Source organism: Triturus cristatus, chromosome 2_2 (assembly GCF_964204655.1).
Source record: "Triturus cristatus chromosome 2_2, aTriCri1.1, whole genome shotgun sequence".
NCBI classification, from domain to species: domain Eukaryota; kingdom Metazoa; phylum Chordata; class Amphibia; order Caudata; family Salamandridae; genus Triturus; species Triturus cristatus.
In genome coordinates, this window is record NC_140582.1 from 625,709,845 (window position 1) to 625,736,386 (window position 26,542).

The 26,542-nt window shown below is 44.5% G+C and overlaps 1 protein-coding gene across 3 annotated transcripts in view; it reads right to left on the minus strand.

The window, feature by feature from the left end:
• Positions 1 to 26,542, minus strand: part of SH3RF1 (SH3 domain containing ring finger 1) — a 304,090-nt gene that overhangs the window by 98,489 nt on the left and 179,059 nt on the right. For all 3 annotated transcript variants that reach the window (XM_085641813.1, XM_085641812.1, XM_085641811.1), the window contains exon 4: positions 12,719 to 12,814. In XM_085641813.1, the coding sequence (XP_085497939.1) occupies positions 12,719 to 12,814 (96 nt within the window). The remainder of the gene's footprint in view (positions 1 to 12,718; positions 12,815 to 26,542) is intronic.

Below are 26,542 nucleotides of genomic sequence, written 5' to 3' on the forward strand. Positions count from 1 at the left end.
ACGGTGCGGACCCCCGTACCCCCAGTCCCCCGTATGTACGGAGCGTACCCTCACCCCCGTATGTACGGAGCGTACCCCCGTACCCCCCAGTCCCGCGTATGTACGGAGCGTACCCCCACCCCCGTATGTACGGTGCGGACCCCCAGCGCTACGTGCTGGGGGTCCGCACCGTACATACGGGGGTGGGGGTACGCTCCATACATACGGGGGCTGGGGGGTACGGGGGTACGCTCCATACATACGGGGGCTGGGGGGTACGAGGGTACGCTCCGTACATACGGGGGGATGGAGGGTACGGCGCGCCCATCCGCGGGGGGGCTGGGGGTACGGCGCGAACATACGGGGGGCAGGGTGGGGGGTACGGCGCTTACCGGGCACTTGTTTGGACATCTCCATGATTGCTATGGGAGTTCGCTCCGGACGGTCTTTTTTCCATACAGTTGTACAATCGGACGGATGGGACGGATCGTACTTGCGCATTTGGACTTCAGTTTTCCCATTTGTACTTAAAAATGTCCGGGGACGTGTCGGAGACTTTTCCCGACCCGAGGACGTGTGGGGGAATTTTCCCAATGCGATTTGTATGGACTTTTTCCCATACGAATCGTACTTGGCAGTTTGTACGGCGCTTTTACCATTTGTATGGAAAAAAGTCCAGATTCAATTCGGTTGGGGAAATTTTTTCCAGGATCCTAATCGGCACCAAAGTATTTCCCTTCAGTGCAAGAGACTATTCTGTGTATTTAGCAGTTGTTTGTAGTCCACTAATCATTTACACCATCTATTAAAGGCAGTATTGGCCACATGCAGGGGGCCATGTATCGGCGATTAGCCTTTGCCTCTCCCTCCCCCCTATCTCGTGGGGTGCCTGCCATCCTCTTGGGGGGCGGGTGGGGGTATCTACCTCCCAGCGGGGTCAGTGCAAGGGACTATTTATGAGGATGTATGCTTGTTGAGACCCAAAAATATATTTGCTTTTAGCAAATGTTTTTTTCCGACTAACAAGGGCCTAGCAGCTTCCACAACAACAAAGTTTTGTAAAAACCATAACATAAAACACACGTTGACAAAGCCAGAAGACTGACCTGCTGGCTTTGCCAATTCGTTGTCGTTAATGCTGCTTTTCACAAGAGATCGTCTCCAACCCCTTTAGTTTTAAATCCATACTTATGTTGAAATTATTAGGTTTATCCTCTTGCGTCATATTTTGTTAATTCAGGATTTTCATGTTTTTACAAATAAAAAGTCAACACACAAAAAAACAGACAGTACAAAAGCTAAAAAAAATTTGAGAAAAGGAAATAAAAAGGACAAAAGATGGAGAGCAGTTTAAGAAGAAGTTAAAAGTGTGTAGAAAGTCAATAAGGCAAGCTAGAAGATTGGAAGGTGGGTATGTAATACGCGAGAGGGCAACAATTCTATGGTTTGTAAGCAGCAAATACCACATCTGGTGTAATGCTTGTACAGTGGCAGTGTTTCACTGTAATTTAATCTGAGGGGGCTTTATAGCAGCATATGGTTGTTGGCCAGATAGGAGTTTCATATTTCAGGGGTTCTTATATGCGTTTTATTATTTTACTTCTTTTTCATTTGGATTGCAAAACCTTGTATAACTCAACTGAAAACAAAAGTAAGACACAAATCGAACATTTTAGTCCAGAAATGTATTTGTGTATATTAACTAGATCCCAGATGTCGCTGTGAATGCTTTTGTGCACAAGAGTCTAGAATCAGCCAGTGCTGACGCGCCTTTGATATCATTAATTCAATGCAGAGGTCAGTGGCAGCCGGCACAGGTAAGAGCGGTAAGGCAGTAGGGCAGGGAGTCGACAGACGACGGGGAAGGTAAAATTAAATACAAAAATTAATAAAACCACTTACCTTGCGGTCGCCGCATCACCGTGTCGGTGATGCGGCGAGCGCAAGGTAAGTGGTTTTACTAATTTATTTAATTTTACCTACCCCGTCGTCTGTCAACTTACAAAAAGAAGCCCACCCCGCCCTGCCCACACCATCGCCCACACCATCGCTCTTACCTGTGCCGGCTGCCACTGGCAGAGGTTTAGAGTAGGGGGCTGAAATGTGAGGAGGAAGGGGGAAGAGACCTAGAGCAACAGAATCCAACAGGTAACCCAGACAGATGCATAGGTACAGATTGAGCGTGTGGTGACGCAGCTGAGTTATCCAGGGCCTTTCTTAGGCTATCAAGAGAGAAGTCCTGCGTTCCTGAAACCCTAGGTGTGCTTCGGTGAACCAATCTCCCTTCCTTAGCAGGACAGCTGCAGATGAGAGCAAGGCCCAGAAAGAAACCGTATTTCAGGTGAGCTGCCACAATTCCAACCATTAATCAGCACGGATGCAACACAGTCATTCCTTCGTTTGCCTGGAATATGCACAGGGAAAGGCCAGGCGCGAGAGAGAATGGCGCAGGATACATTCATCATCACCAAAGTCATCTGGGAAGTAAAAACTTCTATAATCAGGCAACTCAATCAATCAGTCGGTTTGCATTGCGCAGCTAATCACCAATGAGGGTATCCAGACATCTTAAATCACGAGAAGCTGGTATTTAAAAGCATGTTCTGAAGTAACGAAGCGTTCCATTACATACTCAAATCGAGTTATCACAATATCAGATGTATAGTTAAGGCAATCAGGGATACCGTGTCATGGCCTCACATAGAAGGAGGATAAGAAAAAAGAAATAGTGTTTGTACCCAGCAAAGCCGGTGGCCAGTATAATTCTGTTGCCCGATTTTAAGTTCGTAATTAACAAACAAACGCTTTGTAGTCAAGGAAATGGTGGGGAAAATGGGTTTAATTTTCCAGCACTGTATTTGGTATGGCCACCATGACGTGTTTGCCTGTCAGGCGTAGAAATAAAGAAACAGCTGAAACATGTATTAAATTTAAGGCTCACAGTTTTACGTTTTTACAGATTTTTACAGATAAATGCAGATAGAAACCAGTGTGTTTACTGTCTGTATAGATTTTTAAAAGCGGAAAAAATGTGGAAAATTGTGCTTCATGTTGGTGACTCTCCATACTATCCTCGTAATTTACAGGACAACAACTGAGCAGATAGCGAGCACGGGAAGTTAAAAACAGGTAGAGATTTCCCTAAATACAGGCATATGTTAAAATATATGTGTATTATTTATAATGTTGAAATTTACCTGGTGTACCTCCTCATGTAAAGCGCTCTGATACCTCTGGGTTTAGCCAGCGCTATATAAAACTTTTCAAATAAATACAAATAAAATAGTGTGGGACCTGCAACATTTATGCATATGACCTGGGATTGCGTCCGTCTTCAGGCATATTGTTTGTAGGCGCTGTGTGTTCTATAAGAGGTCACAGCTGTATGCATAGAGGTGTCGGTCAAGCATTGTCTCCTGGGTGTACTCCTGATCCCCAAATTGGGGGCCCGTATGAGACATGAATTTACTCTCCTGGAACTTGTAATGGCTAAACGCTGCATTGCCATATACTGGTCCCACCCTATACCCCCTCCCTGGCTAGAAAAGTAGAGGGCAGACCTGCATGAGTAAAGTGTGGCTGAGGAGAGCCGACTGCGCTCAGTTAGCACTGATGAGAATGCAGAGCGTGACCTGGAAATGTGGGAGGACATGTTGGAGGGCCTGTTGGCGGATAGAGGACCCGGCGAGGAGGTTGTGGCTTTTCCGCCAACTATGACTCCCACAACTCTCGTGCTGGGCTTGGTAGGTGACTCTTCACTGGATGACTGAGCTGTTGTACAATCTATGGTTAAGTTCTAGAAAGAGTACTAGAGACTGAGAAGACTGCAGGTGAGGCCAGTCTAGAGTGTGAGCCCAGGGGCATAGACGTTGGCCGGTTCCCTACACTAACTCCACTAACTTTTACTAAGGAATAGTTTAATTGTATACTTATCTTAGCAGATTGAGTAGCCCTTGATTGCTACACCACGCAAGCATTCCATGTGCCCCCTCGCTCAGATGAGATGGTGCAATGCCCCTAGGAGACTGGGGGCTTCACATACGTGCATAATTGATTCCTGTCCTCTGCTCGAGGATGTTTTGGGGAATACTGCCCCATAGCTTGTTTCTGCCAAGTTTATTACTGTGGTTTTTAATTGTTACTTTTGTTTTTCGACATACAACTAATTTCTATGGGAGTTGTCCTGTGTGTCATATTAAGATGTATGCCCATCAATGACACTTGGGAGCCGAGCACATGGGCGAACATTGGGGCGGCTGTGATATCCTGCACTACCTAACTGATATGTAAGGTAACATATGATTCTTTTTTCATTGCTTCGTGAGCCGGTGGGCTACCATGTGATGCTTGTGCAATATTGAATAAAAGACTAAACAAACAAACAAAAACAAGCCAGGCAAAGTGGCGGCACTAGATTTGAGAATAACAATTTTGAGGACTGCCCCCATGGGCATCATTACACATTTATGTCACTATGAAGTTTTGCAACAGCCCAGGTCACAGTAGCCTCAGTCCACTGTTGAAAGAAAGAAACCCCATCTCCTCCTGCACATAAAAGAACTAATGAGAAACAAGCACTGGCAAATCCACTACATCAGGCACTGGATGCCAGCCTTTTGGCCTTATCAATTCTTGTTTTGGCTCAGGTTTGTTCTAAAACTTTATTGTTGAGGGAGTTACTGAACTCTCAACAATATAAAGAAATACAGGCTAAAAGCAAAAGCACCTAGATTGCAGTAGTCTCTCATGAAAGAGCAGAATGTCGTCAGTCTTAGTGAAGTTAGCCAGTAGCTGAAATGGGCTGATCAACTGTGCTATGCTGACAAATGGAAGAAGACAGCTGCATGAAAGAGCCCAAGGACATATACATATATCATGAAAAAAAATCAAAGGTTCGGTATAAGTTATAGTGAGGAAACGTTTATTTATTCTTTCCATACAAACCCAGCTTAAACAACACAAACCTTACAAATTTGGACACAACAGTTCTAACGTACATTGATAATTTACACCGCGGATTTAAGGTACTATAAGTCACGCACCTCTGTACTGAGTGTTACTTATAACTTAAAACTTTCCTTTACGCACCTCCTTCAAATTACTAGAAGTCGTGCATCTCTGTACAGTGTTGTCACCTCACTCGTCACACTACATTAACTATAATTTACCACTCTACCATGCACTGTGTTTTGACAAATCATCTCACTTGAGATGACATAAGTGTTATTATGAAAGCTATGATTTCACATGCTATAAGTGATGTCATGTGCAAGGGTATAACCAGGGCGTAGAGAAGGTTTGAGTTATAGTTAATGTAGTGTGGCGAGTGAGGTAATACTATGTAAACACTGTGTATGGAGGTACGCGATTTACAGTAATTTGAAGGAGATGCGTAAATTAAAGTGTAATATAAGCAACACTGTGAGGAGGTGTGTGACTTCTAGCACCTTGAATGTGGTGCATAAGTTAAAAATGTAAGTTATAATTATAACTTCAGAATTTGTAATGTCTGTTTTGTTTATGTTGGGTTTGTATGGAAAGAATAAATAAAGGTTTCCTGAAAAGCTGGAGGTGGTAGACTCTTACCTTTATTTAGGGAAACTTAACAGGTAGTACGAAGAACAAACCTCATATTGAACATAGCACTTGTACAGCCACATCCCATGCCAATGGTTTCCGTATTTTTTACAGTGCTATGGGCAGAAGACATTTTTTTACATCTACTGATGGTTTTTAAGGCAAATATTCCTCCAACCCTGCTCTATGCGATTGATTCAATCCCTGTTAAGGACTCGAGTTTTTTTAAATAGGATTGAAGGTCAGATACTACATAAAATATGTAATTTTAACACGTTAGTTCCAACGGCAGCAATTAGACTAGAATTCGGCTTGATAAGCTCTTATATCCAAGGTTTATCCAGGGTTTTACGCTGGGGATATCAACTAAAAAATAGCGAGCCAGATTCATTAGGAGGTCTCATGTGTCATGAAATTTTCGATGTTAAGGGAGGTAATTACTCTTTTTATCATGATTTCTCATTGCCACTAAAAATCTTTGGTATACAAGAATCATCAGTGTTCACACTTCCACCATTAGGATTTAAATCTCTCTTAAAAACCTTAAGTGGCAAAATCAGCTTTAATAGATACTACATTTTGCAATTCTAAAGAAAGATTAAAGTTAATAGCCAGGACAAACTCACCGAGAACTGCACAAAAATCTTATTTTGGAATTTAGAACACGGAACTCGAAGTTTGCTCATTTAATGTTGTATGAATCTCTTACCTCTAAACGACTTAACAGCAAACTGGTCCCAGAATTCGAAAAATTGAAAAACTTGTAATTTGTGCAAGCTGAGCATTCAGACCCTGGACCATGTCTTGTTTGTTTGTCCAGTACTGGCTTTGAGTTGTCATCGTTGGCTTCGGCCGATGCTTTTGCAAAATTGCGTTTAAAATGTAGCAACAGGCCGAGACGATCTCTTTTGTCCAAAAAACAAAGCAGAGTAATTATTTAATTATTTTAAGGAGTTTATGTATATATTTTAAATCTCTTACATATTCTTTTAATTGGGTGGCTAACCCCCTTGTTAGTCATCTTCGTACGAAGTATTAGTATTTCGTCCTTTCTCAAATTGTATTTTGCACATTGATTGGTTGCTATTTACTGCTTTTTTGCACAATAGGGTTATGTTGCGTTTGTTTTCCCACTATTAACTTCAAAACTTAATTGAAGCGGGTTTTTGGATGTATTTTGCACATGAACTTGCTGCTACTGAATTGCTTTTTGCACAGGTTTGGATATGCTTAGTTATTCCTTTTCTTGCTGCTAATTCCAAATTGAACTTTTTAGCTGAAATTGAACTTTGGACTCCGTTTTGCATATGAACTGGCTGATACTTACTGTCCTTTGCACATTTTAGGAGACGCTCTGTTAGTCCTTTCTTCTTGCTTCTAATTCTAAATTGATCTTTTAGCCGAAACTGAATTTTGGACTTTATTACGTATACCAACTGGCAGCTACTTAACGTCCTTTGCACATTCTAGGATAGCCCCTGTTACTTCAATCCTTATGCTGCTAATTCTAAATGCTATTTTCTGTCAAAATGGCTATGTGCTGCTGCCCAAATCATTGAAAAATCTTTTCTAGCACTGAGGTTTTGCATATTATTTTTACTTAAATGTACCAGCTATTGTCTAATACGGTCCTAAATAACGTTAATTTCTACAGTAGAGGTCTTGGGCCTCTGTTTTTGCCATGAGCTAAAATGGTTTAAATGTTTAAAATCTTAAGTATTTTGCGTACTGGGGTAACTGACAATATTGACTGCTCTTACTTAAAGGAATTCTAGCCTTGCTAACGCAGGTCCCTGATAGTTTTATGTTGGTTCGTGAAATGAGTTCTGTTATGTTTTATTACTTGTAATAATATGCATGTACTTTTATGTGGCCCTCCTAGGAATTCCAAATCTTTAATAAAAAATTGAAATAAAGGTTTCCTAACTATAACTTATCCCTAACCTTTGGTTTTTCGTGGAATTTCAAGGGTTGAAAAGAGCAGGAAGGGGCAAAATAAAGGTCAGCAACTAGGAGAAAGGGCAAAATAAAGGTCAGCAACAAGCAGAAAGAGGCCAAATAAAGGGCTGATCAAGGGCTGATGAAGATCTGAAAAATGTGAGAAACAAGCATAAAGAGGCAAAATAAATGTCAGAAGTGAGCACAAAAGGCAGAAAACGAGCAGAAGAGGTCAAAACAGAGAACACTCCGACACTTACAAAGACTCACAGACCTACTCAGACACTCTCACACTGACTCACAGACCCACTCAGAGTCTCACACACCCACTCACTGACTTACTGAGACACTCACTCACTGTTAAGTTTAGTGGTAACATTTAGGGAATACAATTTAAAAAGCCTTAGAAATTCATTACAAAGGTTATAGGGATGTTATAGTTAGGAAAAAGAATTTTCAAAAACCTCCAAAATTCACTGGAAAAAACCAAAGGTTACAGGAAAGTTATGGTTAAGCTCAGATTTCACTTGTACAAAAACCATAGAAATTCATCAGTTATAGTTACCTGAGCTGACTATAACGTACGCCCCGCAATACACTGTTTCTGACCTCACATTTTACATCATTCATGACATGGTCAGTGACATCACTCATGACATCACTGATGCCATCATCCACCTAACCACTTATACACCCACTCACACCATTACACAACCTCACATACATCCACAACCCTGTACAACTACTCACACACACAAACACTGATTAAGAGACAAACACATCACATCGCTCATACAGCCACTACCACTACCACTAACTCACCCATACAGCCACTCATGCACCCACTCACTCACAAATACAGCCACTCACACATCCAGTCAAACATATATACAGACACTAACACACACCCATACAGCCACTTACACACCGAGTCAGTCAGTCATACAGCTACTCACACACCTACTCACTCACCCATACAGTCAATCATATAGCCACTCACTCACCCATAAATACTCACACATCCACTCACTTACTCATACAGATACTAATACATGTTCTCACTCACCTATACAGTCACTGACACAAGCACCCACTCACTCATACAGCCACTCTCCCATTCACTCACTCACTCATACAGTCACTCGCACAACCACGCACTCACCCATACACTACTTAAGCATCCACTCACACACCCCATCACTTGCCTATACAGCCTCTCACATACAGACTCACTCACCATACACCACTGACACTGCTACTGCCAAACACAGCCACACTATCACTTACCCAACCCTGCAGCCACTCACACAGCCACTCACTCACCCATACAACCACTCACAGAGCCACTGAGGCACCTACTCACACATGGATACACACAGTCACTCACATATTATATGTTAGAACTAGTTTCAGTCAGTAGTACACAAAGTATAGTAATTTAACTTTTGCAGTATCTTAGGGCCTTATTACGAGTTTAGCGGTCCTCTTGCAGCACCACACTGCTGCGCTGCCAGTAGCACCACCAAGCCCGTGGTGCACCTGCCTGCTGAATTCAGACTTGAATCTGGGACAGGTGGGTGGTCTCACGGCAGCAGCTATGTTAGACTCCTGTGAGCCTTAACAGCATGTGGATGCCATGCGCCTGCAGCACGTTCCTACATGGATAGGCAAGCACCATGTCATGCATGCCGCACTGTGCAGGAATGGGGGTGCAATTGCAGGGGGGCATAACATGTGCCCCCCCTCATGGTCTTGGATTCAGGTGGGGCTGCGGCTCTTGTCTTGCTCGACCAGTCGGCAGCGTTCGACACGGTCGACCATAAACTATTACTCACCCGTCTAAATGTGTTGGGCATTTTGGACAATGCTTTAGCTTTGATTTCTTCTTTTCTGTCTGATAGGACACAACTAGTGGCCTTGGCTACCTACGTTTCCCCGTCTTTCACTTTCCCATGCGGGGTTCCTCAGGGCTCATCAATGAGCCCTACACTCTTCAATGTATATGTATCCGAACTGGCCGCATTAATCAGATCTTTTGGGATGGTATTAACTTCCTACGCGGACGACACTCAAATTGTCCTGTCTATCTGCAAAGATGTCATCTCACCAGTAGTTACATTTAGAGAGTGTATGCTGGCAGTCAACACATGGATGAGTCCACACTGCCTCAAGCTTAATTTCAGAAAGACAGAGGTGATTCTGTTTGGTAATTTCTCCCCTAACTGGCCGCAGATCTGGTGGCCGGATGAATTGGGAGCAGCACCCATCCCGGTCACCAAAGCAAGAAATTTAGGAGTGCTTATATTATATTCCAAAAAACAACAGATAGACGGTTGTGACCTCGCTAGTTTTATCTAAATTAGACTATTGCAATGGTCTATATATGAACCTCCAAGCCAGACTACTTAGGAGGCTGCAGGCGGTACAAAATGCCGCCGCTAGATTAGTCCTGGACATTCCTAAATATCAGTCTATTCGGACAGGTATCCAGGACCTGCATTGGCTTCCTGTCTGCCAGCGTGTTAAATTTAAGGCACTCTGCATTGCCCACAAGGCACTTCATATAGAAGTTCCCAAATTTCTCTGGAATATTTTCAGCTTGTACTCTCCTAATAGACCCCTGCGATCGGCTATCATCAGTTTGATGACCACTGCTAGAATCAAAAAGACGAACTGGGGTGGTAGGTGTTTCAGCTTCAATACCATCAAGCAGTGGAACTCCCTCCCATTACACCTCAGGACGATTCCCAAACTCCTTGATTTTAGAAAACAACTTAAGACGTGGCTTTTTAGAAACAAGCTTCCTTGGCATAGTATGTTGAACCTGAAGCGCCAAGACACCCATGGGTATAAGTGCGCTATATAAGTTGTAATAACATAACAATAATCAAAAGGTCTTCTCTAACGACAGACATAAAAACGAGAGGGTTCACATGTTACTTTATTTATACGAGGAAAGAAAGATCACTGCAGGTAGGAAGGAGGGAAGGAAATAGATAAGCATGTACAGAGGAAAGAAGAAATAATGAAACGGAGGGGGAAGAAGCAAACAAAGGGAGATATGAACCGGAGAAAGGAATGAAGGAAGGGAAGAGATTGGAGAAAGCAGAATAAAGGGAAAGTGAGGGGGGAGCAGTAGAAGAAAACATGTAATAATATTGAAATGAAGGAACACAGAAAAGAAGGAATAGAAAACTGAAGATATAAGGTAAATGATAAAGGTGTAAAAGTAGAAAACTGTAAAAAAAAAAAAAAAAAAAAAAAAAAAAAAAGGGATCGAAAGAACGACAGGGAGTAAGAAATGCACATTTCCATTTCATTACTTCTTTAAATGCGGCTTTGCTCACCACGGTTCATGGCCTGGAGAGAAGAAAGGATTAACGGAGACAGGCAAGAGGTTGGGAAGTCTGTCAAAATACTAGCCTGAAGATAAAGAACGGATTATACGCTTTACTGGGAAACATTCGCGATGTACGTGTCAACGAAATGCCACAGGTGAGGAGGAATCGTCCGCTGAACATTACCTGCTGAAACCACCACCTCCAGCCAGCCCTCACCGCCAACAAAAGCACACATGTCTTATCTTCAAAGAGCCACTGCCTCTGGCACTGGTCTCGGATCCAAAGGCGCAGGACGGAATTCAGAGCTCCCACCGGCACCTGCAGCAGGACCGACTCGATGAAATGTCGATCTCATTGGGATATTTCAGCCAGGGTGAAACAACAAGGCGGTGCCAAGCGCCCCCACACAGCTAAGTGGGACAGTTCTAGGTGCATTAGCCTAAGCTTTCTCCATGAGTCAGGAGACGAAGAAAGAGCAAGTAAAGAGTTCAACCGTGAACGGATGTGAAATAAAGAACAAAATACACCAGATGCCCTGAAGACACAAACACATCAGCTAGGAGCGAGGGCGAGTTTTTACCTGTTCTCTGGTCCTAATGGAACCATCAGCAGATCGGAAGCAAAGGTTGGTCTACTGATATCTAAATGCACTTTGTTCACTTTTTCACTATGTTAATGAGAATAATAACGCTGATAATGTATTTGATTTGAAACGTGCTAATGCAGCTTTTGCCATTTCGTGGCAGGTGGCAGGTCCTACAAATATCCACATTAGTGATACTCTTTTTATCGATCTCCTAAGGGTGAAGGGTTTGGATAACCCTACCGAGGTCACATACCAGCAGCACTGCTAAAATCACATCAGAACTGCATTTTCAATATACAATATGGATTCTTTAACATCACTCCACCACCCCCCCACCTGTTCACTGATTCGTTTTGGTCTGGATGAAAAAACCTATTGTCAGCTTACCAAGATCTTAAAGTCCAATCATTGCGTGCCGTTAGTTGGCTTTATTGTCAAGTCTCATTTGCTTGCTTCTTATTCTATGGCTTGCCTTGTCCATCTTGTGTTTGTTCCACCCCTTCAACATTGCCTCTTTACTTGTGTCCTCCACAGCTCCCATTTAGGAGACTAATTTTTTCTTTTTGCTTAAGCGCTCCATGAGAAAGCATGTGTTTCCTGGAGTTCTCCCTCTTGTGTTTCTGTCCCCCACGGGCTCCGTGTTTTTCTCTCTTATCCGTTTGCACCCCCATCATGCTCTATGTTGTTCTCTTTCGCTTCTGAGCTTTGTGTCTGGCCGTGTTGCTTTTCCACCCCATTGCCTTGATTGCCGCCCCATCAGCTACTCAGCTGCCCCTACTCCGGCAGTCCTGCTTTTTAATTTAATTTTTTACCTTTATTGTGCTAAAAAAGCACTTTTGCACTACCTTTTTTTTTAAATGTATTGATCCATTTCCGATTGGTTAATAAAAAATATTGCGTGTGCCTTATACGCATTTCATGATGCGGCCACATAGAGCTTTTTCTCTTTCCTTTTGGCCATGCTGCACAGCATGAGCAAATGCCATTGGTACAGCCAATAGGTCTCTAAGACTAAAGCTACTGGCTTCGTCAATGCTTGCTGTTAACATGCAGCCTGCCTATGCCCAAATTTTTTCTCTAGTTATATAGTCGCTGGCAATCGGACTACACAAAACATTTTTTTTAAAACAAAGAAACAATGCCCACCAGTAAAGCACGGCCCACAACCACTTATATTCAATAGAATGTGCAGATCCTCATTAATATTCCAGTAACTCTGTGTGAGATAGTGCTTAGTAATTAAAACCTCTAATCACCTGGGTCTCATGTCCCATCTTCAAACCGCAGTCATGCTTACCTCCACGTAGGAAATGGGGAATATTCCAATTTTATCGCCCAGCATGCCTTCGGCCCAGTTTTCATCCACCCGGCGAATTACTGTCAGAATATCATCCTGCAGAAACAACACCAAATAGTTACAATGCAGGAAGATGGGATGCATGAAGCGCTATGTCAAAGAACAAGTGATCATTGTTATACATGCTGGCAAACAAAGCCTTCTCTCTTCAATTGTAGTAAGAACCACCTTGTGGTGGGAGCAAAAATAATGGCCAAATTCTCTGTCTCACCCTTTAAAAAATAATGCAATAAATTAAGGGCTCCCTTAAAATACATTCACAGTACAATCTAGTAGTTCCTAGCTGAACCTATCCTCACTGTGCACCGTTTACAGCAGAACTCAACTTCAGTGATTGCTCTCAGCCAACGGGTGACACAACTGCGAGACGCCCTAGTCATAGGATGTACGCCTGAAAGAGAAGGGGCGCCCATTCGTCTTATCTACCACACCCGCCAGATGGCACTGTCCATACAAGGGGAAGGAGAAAAAGAGATTGATAATATTAATATAGTAGAAATCAGAAGGATGCAGAATCAATCAATCAGGATTTATAAAGTGCGCTAATCACCCGAAAGGGTATCCAGGCACTTGCAGGCCCTGGAGGCCTATTCGAACTGCCAGGTCGCATCACTAGAGGCCATAAAGGGTATGGCTCAAATATTACGAAAGGAAGATTATGAATATTTCCAACAAGCGACGCCTGGTGCAACAGTGTTTTTTTGCACCCCCCTAATGACCACCTTCTCCACGAATTCCCTCAGCACCCCCTCCAACAGTGCCGCTCATCTCTCCAAAGCACCTCTCTGACATACATTTTATTTTTTTTTTTTTACAGCGCTACTCTCAGTTCACTCACCCTCAGTTCTGATCTGCATGGTACACGTTCTTTGCAGCAGGCACAGTAACCCTCTTTGCTAGTTTATGATGAGTCAAAACTGGCACTAGACAACTAGATCTCTCTCCAGCAAGAATTTTAATCACCACAGTTATCTTGACATTTTTATTGTTGATTGAAAACGGGTGGACACTCAAGGAACTCTGCAGCATGCTTTTTACCCCATGAGATAATTTAAAGCAAAGTTCAAGGTCACCCCCGTCCCACACACACACACCCCTAAAGCCATCCCTGCTGGGGGCCATCTAGCTTCTACAGACAAACCTCAGTTTCCCAGAGTCTTCCAATTCCTTTGAAGACCCGCACAGGCACGTGGCTTCCAAAGCTCTCAGTGGGATTACGTAATCAGACCGTAGTATGACCAATTACAATCACGTGTAGTTGTATCCTCGATTGATGCTTTTAGGATTTTTTTTCTTTAAGAAACTGAAGTGCCTCTCATTTCTCACTGCTAGAAGACCTATGGTGCGATAATTTAATACAAACGTGATAATTACAGGGGGGGGGGGTTCTACCCGATGTTTGAACAGTAATTTTATATCATTTTAATAGTGTATGAGAGGGTGCGCACTCCTGCTTGATATCGGAGAGGCATGGCAATGACTGAAGACCGCAATGACTGAAGACGGAAATGGCGATCACTAGAAATATTCCATAAAGATTTTAGCTTCTGAACACTGAAACCTCTGCTAAGCAATGTGTGAATCGTTTTCACAGACTTAAATGTTGAACTAACAATTGCACGGCCAATAGGACTCCCTTTGCCAAAAAGGTGGCTGAGGAGGAAGTGAAGATAGTGGAAAGGGTGTGCCACGCAAGGAGGGGTGAGGGAGCAGTGATTGAGATGGGGAGAGGCGGGGAGCAATAGAGGAGTGGCCGGAGGGCGCAAATAAACACTACTGACAAGCAGCTACAATGAGGAAGAGGGTCCCTGAATATTAGATATAAACACATTTAGAATTTGGACCATTGTGACCGTGCACTGTTAGTGACCTGGCCAAAGAGGGCATGAAAGAGCTGCAACTGGATCATAAATTCAAAGCTGATCCGGACAGGGGCTCCCAAAATACGTTTGGTCCAGGGCCCCAAAATCCTTAAGGTGTGTATACTGCAGGGTCCTGTGGGGCCGAATCCATGCCATTTTTTTTAGCATATCCACATTTAGATAAATGTAGTGATCATGAAAATCTGGCATGGATCTGGCACTCCAGGACCGAACGTCATTGGAGACTCCTGTATACACCCTGGGGCAATGGGTCAGTCCACTTCAACCATTGGCTAACTTCACTGTGAGCGGCAGTTTTCGGCTCTTTCACAAAAAGCAAACCTGCACACAAAGTAGTTCCCTTCTGTGCCAGGGACTACAATAGCAATGTGTGCTTTTTTGAGACCAAAAAAATATTTTCGTTCGTAGCCAATATTTTCTTTTTTCTTTTTAATAACAGTGAGGGCCGCCAGCTCCCCCAACAATAACGTTTTACAAAAACCATGACAAAGCATACCAAGCATTGACAAAGCAAATAAATGGCTGGCAACCAACACCAGACCGCCTGGCTTTGCCAATGCTTGCTTCTGAATAGTTAAGAGTCGCAGCTCCGAGACACTTCCTACACTGCTCTCCTGAAAGGCTTCAAAGCAAGGCTAAGGTGGCTGTGAACTTAAACAATCTAATACATGGACACTCCTTGGACTTTCTAAATATGCAGCGCTGACCCTTATACTTCATGCAGCCATATTTGGTACACATACACATACCTCAGTTCATTCCGTCTGCAAGCGGCGAATCTGTAATCACAGAAAGGCATTTAGCTCTTCTTTGAAGATGGAAGCAGGAACGTCAAATGCCCAGAAAGTCAAAGTGGTACACTACACTCTGTAACACTCCTAGCTAAATAAATGTGATTCTGAAGCCAATGGAGAAGGTGACAAGATATTGGTTCAACCAGGATACTGCAACTGCTGCTTCTCTCACCCACATGTAGACTCTCTTTACCAGACTGGGACAGTAAATGGTGTGTGCTCTACCCTGCCTTAGCTGCTGACCTCCACTCGAGCAATAAGAACTGTAATGTACAGAGATTGTGTGCTGGTCCTTCTCCCACCTGTAGGTGGTTTTGGTTTCTCTTGATGGGTTATGTTTAACACCATTCATTTTAGGTCTCATCCAAGACACCGCATATGCTTTCATTTTTTAGACTTTTTTTATTTTTTTTTTAACTGAAAGGGCAGCTTGGAGTTTGCCATTAATTTATCATTTGTTGGCTTCATTGTCACTTTTATTTGCTGGCTCCTGGTTGGGCAGCACGTACTGGTTTCCATTTCTCTTCATTTGTTTCCCCCTTCCATGGAGCATGGACCAAATACCGATTGCTTCTTTTTGATTAGTGTCCTTCCGCAGCTCGCGTTGGGATTGAGGTCCTTTAGTTTTTTTCTTGCCCATTGTTGTTGCTTTTTCCCCCTCCTGCATCACTGCATGGCCATTGTTCCTTGCTTCGTTGTTGCTGCTTCCCCCTCCCCCTGTCGCGTTGCTGCTTGCCTATAGTTTTTGGTCACCCTGTGCCCCCTCCTGCATCATTGCTTGATCTCTAGTTGCTTGCTCTTTGCTGTTTACACTGCATAAGCAAGAGCTCAGGGAGCGTGCTGGGAGGAGTCACCATGTGAGGTGATATTTTGTAACATTCCATTCCATTCAGTTTCATACTCAGACATTCACCTCTCAGGAAATGCTGGAAAAATTGCTCCTGTTTCAGTACAAAGAGTTCATATTTTCTTCCATGATACATTTTTTGAGAGGATGAGGATGCCACATCATTTCCTAAAAACACAATTTAGATTTCTGGTAACAGTAGCCATGTAAAACAGTAAACATATACACGCTTAGCGTGCAACTTTTACTTTAAAATATAAATCAAGCAGTTTATTTAATAGTATAAATATTTAAACTGTCAAGGCCTTCAAGGTAACATTTTTAATTCAAGGTTTCACATCGATCAGGTGAGTTTTACAAAGAATTCGAGATATTTCACCCTCCGATCGCCTTGGATTGGGAGGAGAGGCCCGATGCTGCGATGCCAATATTCATGCCCATATTACATCTGTTCATTCAGCATCAAAGTGGAAACTCCAACTAGGTCTCTTCCTTATCTGCTACCTAAGAAACGTAACATTCTTCAAACTGAGGTTTTCCAACCCCAACACCGCGCCCGCAGTGGTGTGTGGAGGATCTAGTGCAGCATCCAGATGTGGGCCCCTCTGGACGCCCAGCACCGTCACTGCCAAGTCATCCGTGCTTTGACCTCTACATCTTTAGGGGTCAATCCCTACATCTCTCTTTTCTTCCTTGCATCTATATTACCAGACAGGTAAGGCTTACTGTTTGGAATTGTGGGGCACGTGCCTGCTCGATGATCAAACAAGCAAACCCAAACAAACCCACTTCTATTTTATGGAAGCGCACGATTTCACTTCCTGTCCCACATGAAGGAGCATTGACACAGCGGGTGGGTTTAAATTTTGAAATGTAAATACAGAAAATGATTTTACCGAACTTTACTTGCAGGCAAGACAGGGTCGGCAGTAACACAGTATCCGGGTTGGAAAAATGGGAGTGTGAGTGACAAAGGAAGGATATGAGTGAGTGAGTGTGTGTGTGTGTGTGTGTGTGTGTGTGTTACAATGTAGGTATGAGTGTTTGTGTAGAAGTGTTACAATGTAGGTATGAGTGTGTGTATAGAAGTGTTACAATGTAGATATGAGTGTGTGTGTAGAAGTGTTACAATGTAGGTATGAGTGTGTTGTATAGAAGTGTTACAATGTAGGTATGAGTGTGTGTATAGAAGAGTTACAATGTAGGTATAAATGAGTGTACTTAAGCGTGTGTGTATTTGTGTGTCTTACACTTGCTAGTTGTGTGTGTGTGTTACACTTGCAAGTGTAGCACACACACACACACACACACAACTAGCAAGAGTAACTCACACAACTAGCTAGTGTACATGCTGGTTCATGGCACAATAGAGTCAATTCTTGGCTTATTTATGCGAATGCAACACTGGCATATAGGTAGGAGTCTTACCCATGTCAAGATGCTGGTGCACTGGAGTTCATTCTTGGTAGAAGACGGGGAAGCTGTGGTAGGGGGCACCTCCGGCAGAAACTAGGCCCTGTCATACCCAAGTTAATTTTTGACTTATGGAGCCACCAAAACTACATATGGGGGCAGGGACATCCATGACAACACACTGGCACTGGGGTACAGGGGATAGTTTTAGACATACAGGGTGAACTCATGGTCATTGGTCATTTCTTTTTTTGAAATGGGGTTATCTCCTGAAGAGGCTCAGGCTTCCTTGGCACATCGCAAAAATACTGGAAGACCCCTTTTCAGCCAATTTTGTGAAACGTGCTTTAAAATCCAGTAATTAGGCCCATCTTTTTCAAAATGTTCTCCGAGAATCCCGCACCCTTTCCCCAAACCTTCCAGCAATAAGTCTTGATCAATCGCTGCGCTGGAGGGCTGACAGGCCTTCAGGGCAACAATTACTCCGCAGAACTTTCAAAGAGTATCAGCCGCCACTCCTTACATAACTTGGGCCCCACCAATAATTTTGAGAGCCCATCTCATTAAAAACAAGACATTAAAAAATACCTGATTGGGCCTACTCTTATCGCCTCACAATACACCTGAGGGAGCATAGACGCACTGAGCCTTACGCAGAGCTCCACCACTGAGCTGCTGTAGAAAACACACAAAAACTGAGAAAGGAATGACGTTTACCTCTAGCGCCACAGATTCACAGGCGTATAGCAAGAATTCTACGCTGCAATAAATTGTGAGAATATAGTAGCACCTCTGACAGCTTAAGAGGTGTCAGTAAACGCCTGAGAATTATTTACAGGAAGATGTAAATTGTCGCTATGCCCAGATGGCAGGACGGCGTTGCGCACGCACAGCCTCTTGTAGTGCGGCGCCATCATTATAAAAGCTGACAAGTCAAATGTGGGCATTTAGATCACTGGAAAGAGAAAGGGGCGGAGGCGCTGATACCAGCAGACCGAAAGGGAATGTCTCCTCACAGACATTGAAAAACAAAGACTAAAGTAGAAAATGCTGGGCCAGGGAACAGCAGCCCACCAGGTGCACTCGCCTTGGGCTACATGCTGGTTTTAAAATCATAATGTAAACTAAAAGCACAGCTAGAGACAATCTTCTGCACATTGGCTTTCATGCTGCCCCTTCCGCATACCTTCAAAATGGCTGCCCGGATGTGGCGTTCATTCGATGGACACTGTGAGGGAGCCTTTGCTTTTGGGAGACGACTAGATCATGCCCTTCATCGAGAGCACCGAGATCGGTGCTGAGCAACCCTAGCGTACAAGAATCCACAACACCCAACTGAAAACTAGTGTTATGCCTAACTAGTACACAGTTGCGGTTAAATAGGTTTTAAATACATGTTCCCAATAAATCAACAGCCTGGAAACAGCGGTCAACCTTAAAACACAGGTACTTGTGTCCCCATAAAATAGCATTCTTTTTTACTAAAAAGATTTTTTTATGGCCTGATTTGCCAGCACAGCTGTCGCCAGGCAATTATGCAGTGGCGGCCGGCAGAGGTAAGAACGGTGAGGTGAGGCGAGGCGAGGCCGGAAGTTGACAGACTACAGCATAGGTACAAATGTTAAAAAAAAAAAACGAAAAAAAAAACGTACCTTGCGCTCACCGCAATGAGGGGAGCACAAGGTAAGTGGTTCTATTACATTTTTTAGTTACTTTTACCTATCTCATCATCTGTCAACTTCCCCTCCACCATGCCCTGCTCTGCTCCCACCCCTCTTAGCCATGTCAGCCGCCACTGCAATTATGTGAGCATCGCTAGAGAGGGGCTTTGGCTCCTCCCACATGTTAGGAGTCAGAAGTACATGTTTTGATTGGAAGAAATGGTGAACTTCCACAAAAAGTGCTTGCCCTCCACACAGCTGTGATCCTTTTGTGTATTCATCCAGCTGCTTAAGTTTGAACTTTCAGGGGCATGCACATAACACTGGAATGGAATTAAAATGTTACTTTTCACTGGCAGCAGCACAGATGGGAGGAGGGCAGTCCTTAATATACGTGGATGCCAGTTCATGCATGTGTCCAGGTATCCCTGTGTGTGGCCACTTCTGGCCATAAACTTTTAATTAGGAAATTTACTGGCTCCACAGCACTTATGTCAGAGACGCTGGGTAATTATATCTCAAATACACACGAGCGCACACACAAACACACACACATACATACATACATAATCCTCCCCCACCCTAACGATAAGGAGCAGTAATTAGCATTTTTCTCCTGTTCTACGTATTATTTTTTTTATGATACAGTGAATCACTTTGTGGTTTATTTACAAATTGTGTTTCTGCCCACTGCTGCAGTCTGGAACAGGAACTGACATCAGAGGTTGGCATACGACATGAATGGTCGAGGATGATGCATTGACTACACCCATGGGTGGGCCTGGTGTGTGAGCGAGAGCCCCTTCCTTCTTCACCGTCATGAAGAGTCTGTCATGGGCAGACAGAAGCATCGTCAATGCTACAACGGTCATTAGGAGACAATCAAAGAGCGGAAGCCAGATTTTAGACACCATTACCTCCCATGGTTGCAGTCTCAGACAGTGACTCCATACCCTATAGCTGGCGGCCAATAGGAAGGCTCAGGAGCTAAACAGGTTAGATCTCGCAGCATTCTCTGTGCACTCAGGCACGCCAATCACGTTAAGATGCAGAGCAAGAGACAACTGGGAAGGAAAACGCTTCGAGCCTCTGCTAAAAATAACCACTCTAGAAACGCTGTTTGTCCATATTCCTAATGTTCCCATGGCAGACTCCCCGCTGCATGTCTCTGTGCGCCTCTTAGCCGAAGGCAGAGCAAGGCCAACCAACCCTCCGTGTGTACACTCAGCTAATCCAACTCCGAATCTGGCACACAGAAGATCTATTTTAAAACTGTGCTGTTCGGATGTCGTCATAGCGCTGTTCCATTCAGGATCACAACAAAAAGCACGCAACCTCAGAAAATGAAACATGCCAGTCAGGCGATGCGCCAACCTAGAAAGGCTTTGAAGCGCGAATAATGGCCGCCGAACGGTAGGGTGCATGCACCTGCGTAGAGGCTTACAGGCACCTCACGGAGGAGGCACACCGAGGCCAGAGCTGTTTTTGGCCCTTGTAAGCCACAGGTCATTTCCTGAGACACACACACTTGAGGCACTTTATTTAAAAACAAAGACAATCTTGGTATCTAACAGCCTTAGAGAAAGGGGCCGATTCTTCTTCCATTGTGAGAGAGATCTTGTTTGCTGCAGCCCTCTGGTGAAATGTGAACTCGCTCAGGACAGGGTGCGATACTGGGCAGGTGAATATAGGCAACACTAACCCAACATGGCCTCACCACATGCACTGTGTACAGATGCTGGTCGCCATTTCCTTCCCCCTGAGCCCTGAACAGAGTCTGCGCAGGTGAGGGATTTTCTCCTATTGTCCTGTCTTAGCTTTACCTGCCTTTACCATAAGATCCCACCAGGAAAAGGGAAGTGGCCTTATGCACAGGGGTTCATCTGCTTAGGCAGCCACTCAAAAGCTGCTGGAGGACCTCTACAGCCTCTTCCTCTAGGTCAATTAGGCCTTTTGGTACCCATGGCGCTGCCTTTTCTCTCTCTGGTCTCAGGGATCATATAAGCAAAAGCAAGAACAAAAAAAGTTAATGAGGTTCGAGAACTCTCTTTACCGTCTGTAGTTTCCGCTTCATGCCTCCACCAAGCCCTTTGGCAACACATAGGAGGCAACTGTGAGACGAGGTTCAAAACCATTAGGTAACTGGTGGTCAAAGGGTGCATAATGGCACTCCTGCTACCTCTCGCATAGTGGTCATTGGCATTCATCAGTCTCAGACATGTCAGTAGTTTTTGCGGAGCCAGAGGGGTAAACCTTGTGCGGGGCCCCTCTTCAGCTGATGAACCAAGGAGCAGTTTGTAATTGAGAAGTCATCAGCTCTGGGGCAAGAGAGCACAGTGGTAGGTGCCACCTTGTGCTGGTGCACCGTTAGCCCCACCAAGAAGGAACAGGAAAGGCCTTCTGATTTACTAATTAAAAACATGCTGTAACAGGAGAGCAGGGCCCTGGCTGCCCGGCCCTTATGCGGCCCTGACCAGCCTTCTGTGTTGTTGTTCTAGTGTCAGGAGGAGGCACAAACAACTGAAGCTAAATGATCCATCCAGGACGGGGTTGGTGGTGTTGTCCGGTCATGAGAATCTACCAACAATGCTTCCGCTTGTAGGGCTGTAAAGGTCTTTAATCCAAGTGCGTTTTCATACTAGGTTTTGCCTCCATTGATGCTAGCGTAAACATTTTTTAGTACTTTACTTGGGGGACATTTGCAGAAGTGTGATTGTTTGCTTTATACAATATACAGTTTCAACACACTCCAGGAATGTTCAGTTACTAGCTTTGTTGTCTGTATGGCTCAATCCCAGGCAGGACTGTTTATAGAGGCTCAGTGGGTGAAAACCGATGGACTGCAAGATGGCCCAAGAGATCCCCAGTGGCTGAGGTGAATTCAAGGATTCCTCCCTCACTCTGTCGTCAAGTCCCAGGTATAACCCAGCCGGCAAGTGCCAGTGCTTAGGGGTTGGGAGGCTTTCTTCCTGTGGGCGTCAATGCTACAGAGCAGACTCATGACAGATCGGAGAGAAATGTTTCAATTTAAGAAACCTGCCTTTTTTTACGATCTATTTGACAATTGATTTCCGTTTCAACCATGTAGTTAAATACACGTAGGTGGGTATGCAGTGCTTAATTTGAGCTGCTGTTTTCCGGTGCTCGGCACCGGCACTTCTGACAACAGCCACATGGTGGCGCTGTTTGTTTAATTTAAAGATGAGCAGAACAACAGTTGATTATTTCAATGTGCATTTAAAACAACGAATACCGGCTGCCAAGTCATTCCTATTGCTTTGGGGGCCTTGAACACTCTGAATTGTCACGCTTGTAGCAGTGTGGTGGCAGAGGCAAGGCATGGGCACGGTGGGCTCTGGCCCATGACCCCCACCTTTCAGGACAGGGCACCTCGTTAATTTAATATAATAGTCAAGCTGCACCTACGATCCTTTTGGGCATACAATGTTGGCAAGTATACCACAACCTCATGCAGGGTGCTCCAGGGATCCGCTCCCATGCCAATTGTGTGCGGCTGTGGGTCAAGGCAGTCAAAGGACAACTCAAGAAAAGGAGGAATGTTAAAGGGTTCTGCTGCGGATTTCCATGTATGAGGCTGCGCTCTACATGCCGTCCCTGTGCCAGTGTTGCTTGGCTTTGCTTTTCCTCGTGTTCGGTTTCCCCAAGCCGCCACCCTTGAGGGGTCAGTAACGCCAGCTGCCTTCCAGCAAACGAGGCCAGACTGATGCGCCGAAAATCGCGTCTGCTCCTTACGGTCTCCGTGAATAACTTCTGTGTAATTTGTCCATTAAATATTTAAAACCCATAAGTGACTTCATCAGGTTTACACAGCTTGAAGCATGTCTTTGAGGCCTTTGACAAGAATATCACAATATGTAAAAACAGAGGGCTTGAAAAAGAGCCGTCGTTTACTTGGTGCTGCTGTGGCCAGCTGTGCGCAGGGGCGGCCTTAGGCATGTGCAAGCTGTGCACCTGCACAGGGCCGCCAAACCCCAGGGGCCGCCACGAGGAATCGGATACAATACATATTCATGGCGACCCCTGGCAGGGATTTGGCGGCCTCCGCCCGGACCCCCTCTTCCGGGGGCCCCCTACCTACGCTCCCTGCACAGGGCCACCATGAGCCTAGAGCCGCTCCTGTTGAGTGTGCGCGAGGACCGGGCGTGAATGATGTGCAAGAAAGGGACCTCACGCAACGGCCTCCGACTCAGGAGCGGGCAGAAAACAACAAATACATTCTGCCATTTATAATTTATCTTTTTACTGATAAAAAGATTTAAGATGCTGCCCAGAAGCCCTGTGCTCCCTGCACAACACTAGTCCTTTTACTGGGAAAAACAGATTTGATGTGGGGGAGCTGCTTTCACTGTGCGGAAATGTTTCAATGTTTCATGAATCTGATCAAAAGAACTACATTTCAACCAAATCTGCCATTTCCGCGATCCCAGGGTCGACATGTCTGCTGTCCCAAGTACCATTAATAACAAAATGCCTGGTAACTGTACCACTTCTTGTTTGTCCGGTCCATAAGCGCTAGGAGGCCTCTGGGTAGCTACGCGCTATAGAAATCTAATTTCAATTTCAATTGAATTCAATTTCAACTTACTCAAGTAGTGACAGAGGTCAGAAGTCATCCAGGCCAGGAGGGACCTATTTTTCTTTCCACATTGGTGCACCTACTCTTTTCCTCATTATAACAAAGGCATGGCATAAGCTTTTGCGGGGTCCTGATAAACAAACGCAAGCGGGGCCCTAATTGGACGAGGACCTGTTTTTAAGTTTAAAAGAAATGATCAGTAGGAAAATAAAATAAAACAGTAGATCCCAAATCTGGCGCCATCTACTTGTATCAGCAGCCTCGTCACCAATAAAGAGACCAGATTCTACTTACTGAAGTCAATGGTGGAGAACCAGTGCGGGCCCTGAAAAAGCGCGGGTCCTGAAAAAGAGCAAGACCCTGAAAAAGAGCAAGACCCTGAAAAGGAGCAAGACCCTCAAAAAGCATGGGACCCTGAAAAAGAGCAAGACCCTAAAAAAGTGCAAGACCTTAAAAAAGAGCAAGACCCTGAAAAAGTGCAAGACCCTGAAAAAGTGCAAGACCCTGAAAAATACAAGACCCTGAAAAAGCGCACAGGACCCTGAAAAAGCGCACAGGACCCTGAAAAAGCACAGGACCCTGAAAAAGCACAGGACCCTGAAAAAGAGCAAGACCCTGAAAAGGAGCAGGACCCTGAAAAAGAGCAGGACCCTGAAAAAGAGCAGGACCCTGAAAAAGCACGGGACCCTGAAAAAGAGCAAGACCATGAAAAAGAGCAAGACCCTGAAAAAGAGCAAGACCCTGAAAAAGTGCAAGACCCTGAAAAATGCAAGACCCTGAAAAATGCAAGACCCTGAAAAAGCGCAGAGGACCCTGAAAAAGCACAGGACCCTGAAAAAGCACAGGACCCTGAAAAAGCACAGGACCCTGAAAAAGCGCAAGACCCTGAAAAGGAGAAAGACCCTGAAAAAGCACAGGGCCCTCGAAAAAAGCACTGGGCCTGGGGAATATGGACTCCTCTGCCGCTCAAAGCGCAATGTTGCAAACAGTGGCTTTTGTATAGTGAAACATGTTTTAGGTCACACTGGGAGTGCCTTACGTTAATACTTGGTAAACAATCTAATGCCAGACCCAGCATTGTTGGCAACATTACCTCTTGATCTTTCAAACTCTGGATAAAGTGGCGTTGGAAGGTAAATGAGGGCGAGTTAAAAGTTATGAATTTTAGAACCGTGAAACTTAAAATATCCGAGTTTCACAGCACAACCAAAGATAGTACTTAACATGACTGACCAGTGTTAGTAAATATTTATTTTTTTATATCTCTTCGTGAACATCAAAATATGTGGTACCCGTCACGTTTCAAAGGGCATTTTAGTCCCAGGCTTACTAGCCGGTATGTCAAAGGATCCGCGTCCTCTGGTACTTCTCTTAAAGCGAGGTACAATCAGGAGGCTTTAGACCGCTGAAGAATCATTTTTTCAGGAAGGTAGGATTGGACAAGCCTTCTTCAGTGGAAATGGGTCAAAGTCCACAAACACTTATGTATCAAAGTGGTCCAACTAAACAAAACAAGCACTGTTACTGAATAACCAGTTATTTACGGTGGTCAGAAATGACATAAGTGTGGTATGGAGAACTATACTAAATCTCAAGGGGGTGGCTGCCAAGATAGGATTATGATAAGGTATCTTCAGAAGCCAATCACAAGCTTCTTTGGCTCCTGTACCTCACAGTCTTTGGCTCCTGTACCAACATTGGTTGGTCTATCTTTTTCATCCACCAGGGCTTGCAATTTTGCAATTAGTTTTTAACAGAGTTTTTGGTTGACATTATCTATCTGCTGTTTCATCAGTGGTGAGGGGTCCAACACCAACCGAAATTCTGATCCTGCTGAATATTTTTGGGCAGAGTGGGAACCTTTCATATAAAAAATCAAACATACTCTGGAAATAATGTTCTGAAAGTTTGTTTGAGTAGCGCTTATCACCTCCACTTTGCTAATGTTAAAGTCAAGTGAGTTTGTGTCCACCCTCGGTTCTTGTACCGCCCAGACTTGAAACAAAAGCGGAGGATTAGCAGCTCATTCGTGCATCCCACTCCTGATGTTAACAAGTCACGGAGGGAGTACATACAGGGAGGCGAGGAATGCACTGCGTGGCGGAGCTGCAAAGGTCCCTCCGAAGCGAGTTTCTCCCGCACAGGCACTTGGACTAGGGGCAGGCGGACATGCCATGGCCCTGCGTTGCTCATTATCCTCATCCCACAACACAGACACCGCCCTGGCTGGCGGTGGTGCAGACAGTCTGGTGGCTAGTGAGAGATGGGAGAAGGGCAGAAAACGATGGCTAAGGAGATGGTGACAGTCTTGGGGCTAGTGTGAGGGGAGGAGGACTCCAGATAGGAGCAGGCAATAGTCTTGCAGCTAGTGAGGTGAGAGCTTGGTAGAGAACTCATTAGTTAGCCGATGGCAGCCCTGAAGCTAGTGAGAGGTGGACGATAGGCAGAATGTCTGGAGAGGAAGCTGTTGGCAGGAAAAGGACGAGCAGGAGAGATGGCAGAAGAGGAAGAGATCAGAAGAGGGAGGAACAGATCTGGTGGGATGTGGCAGAGAAGAGGTAAACATTGA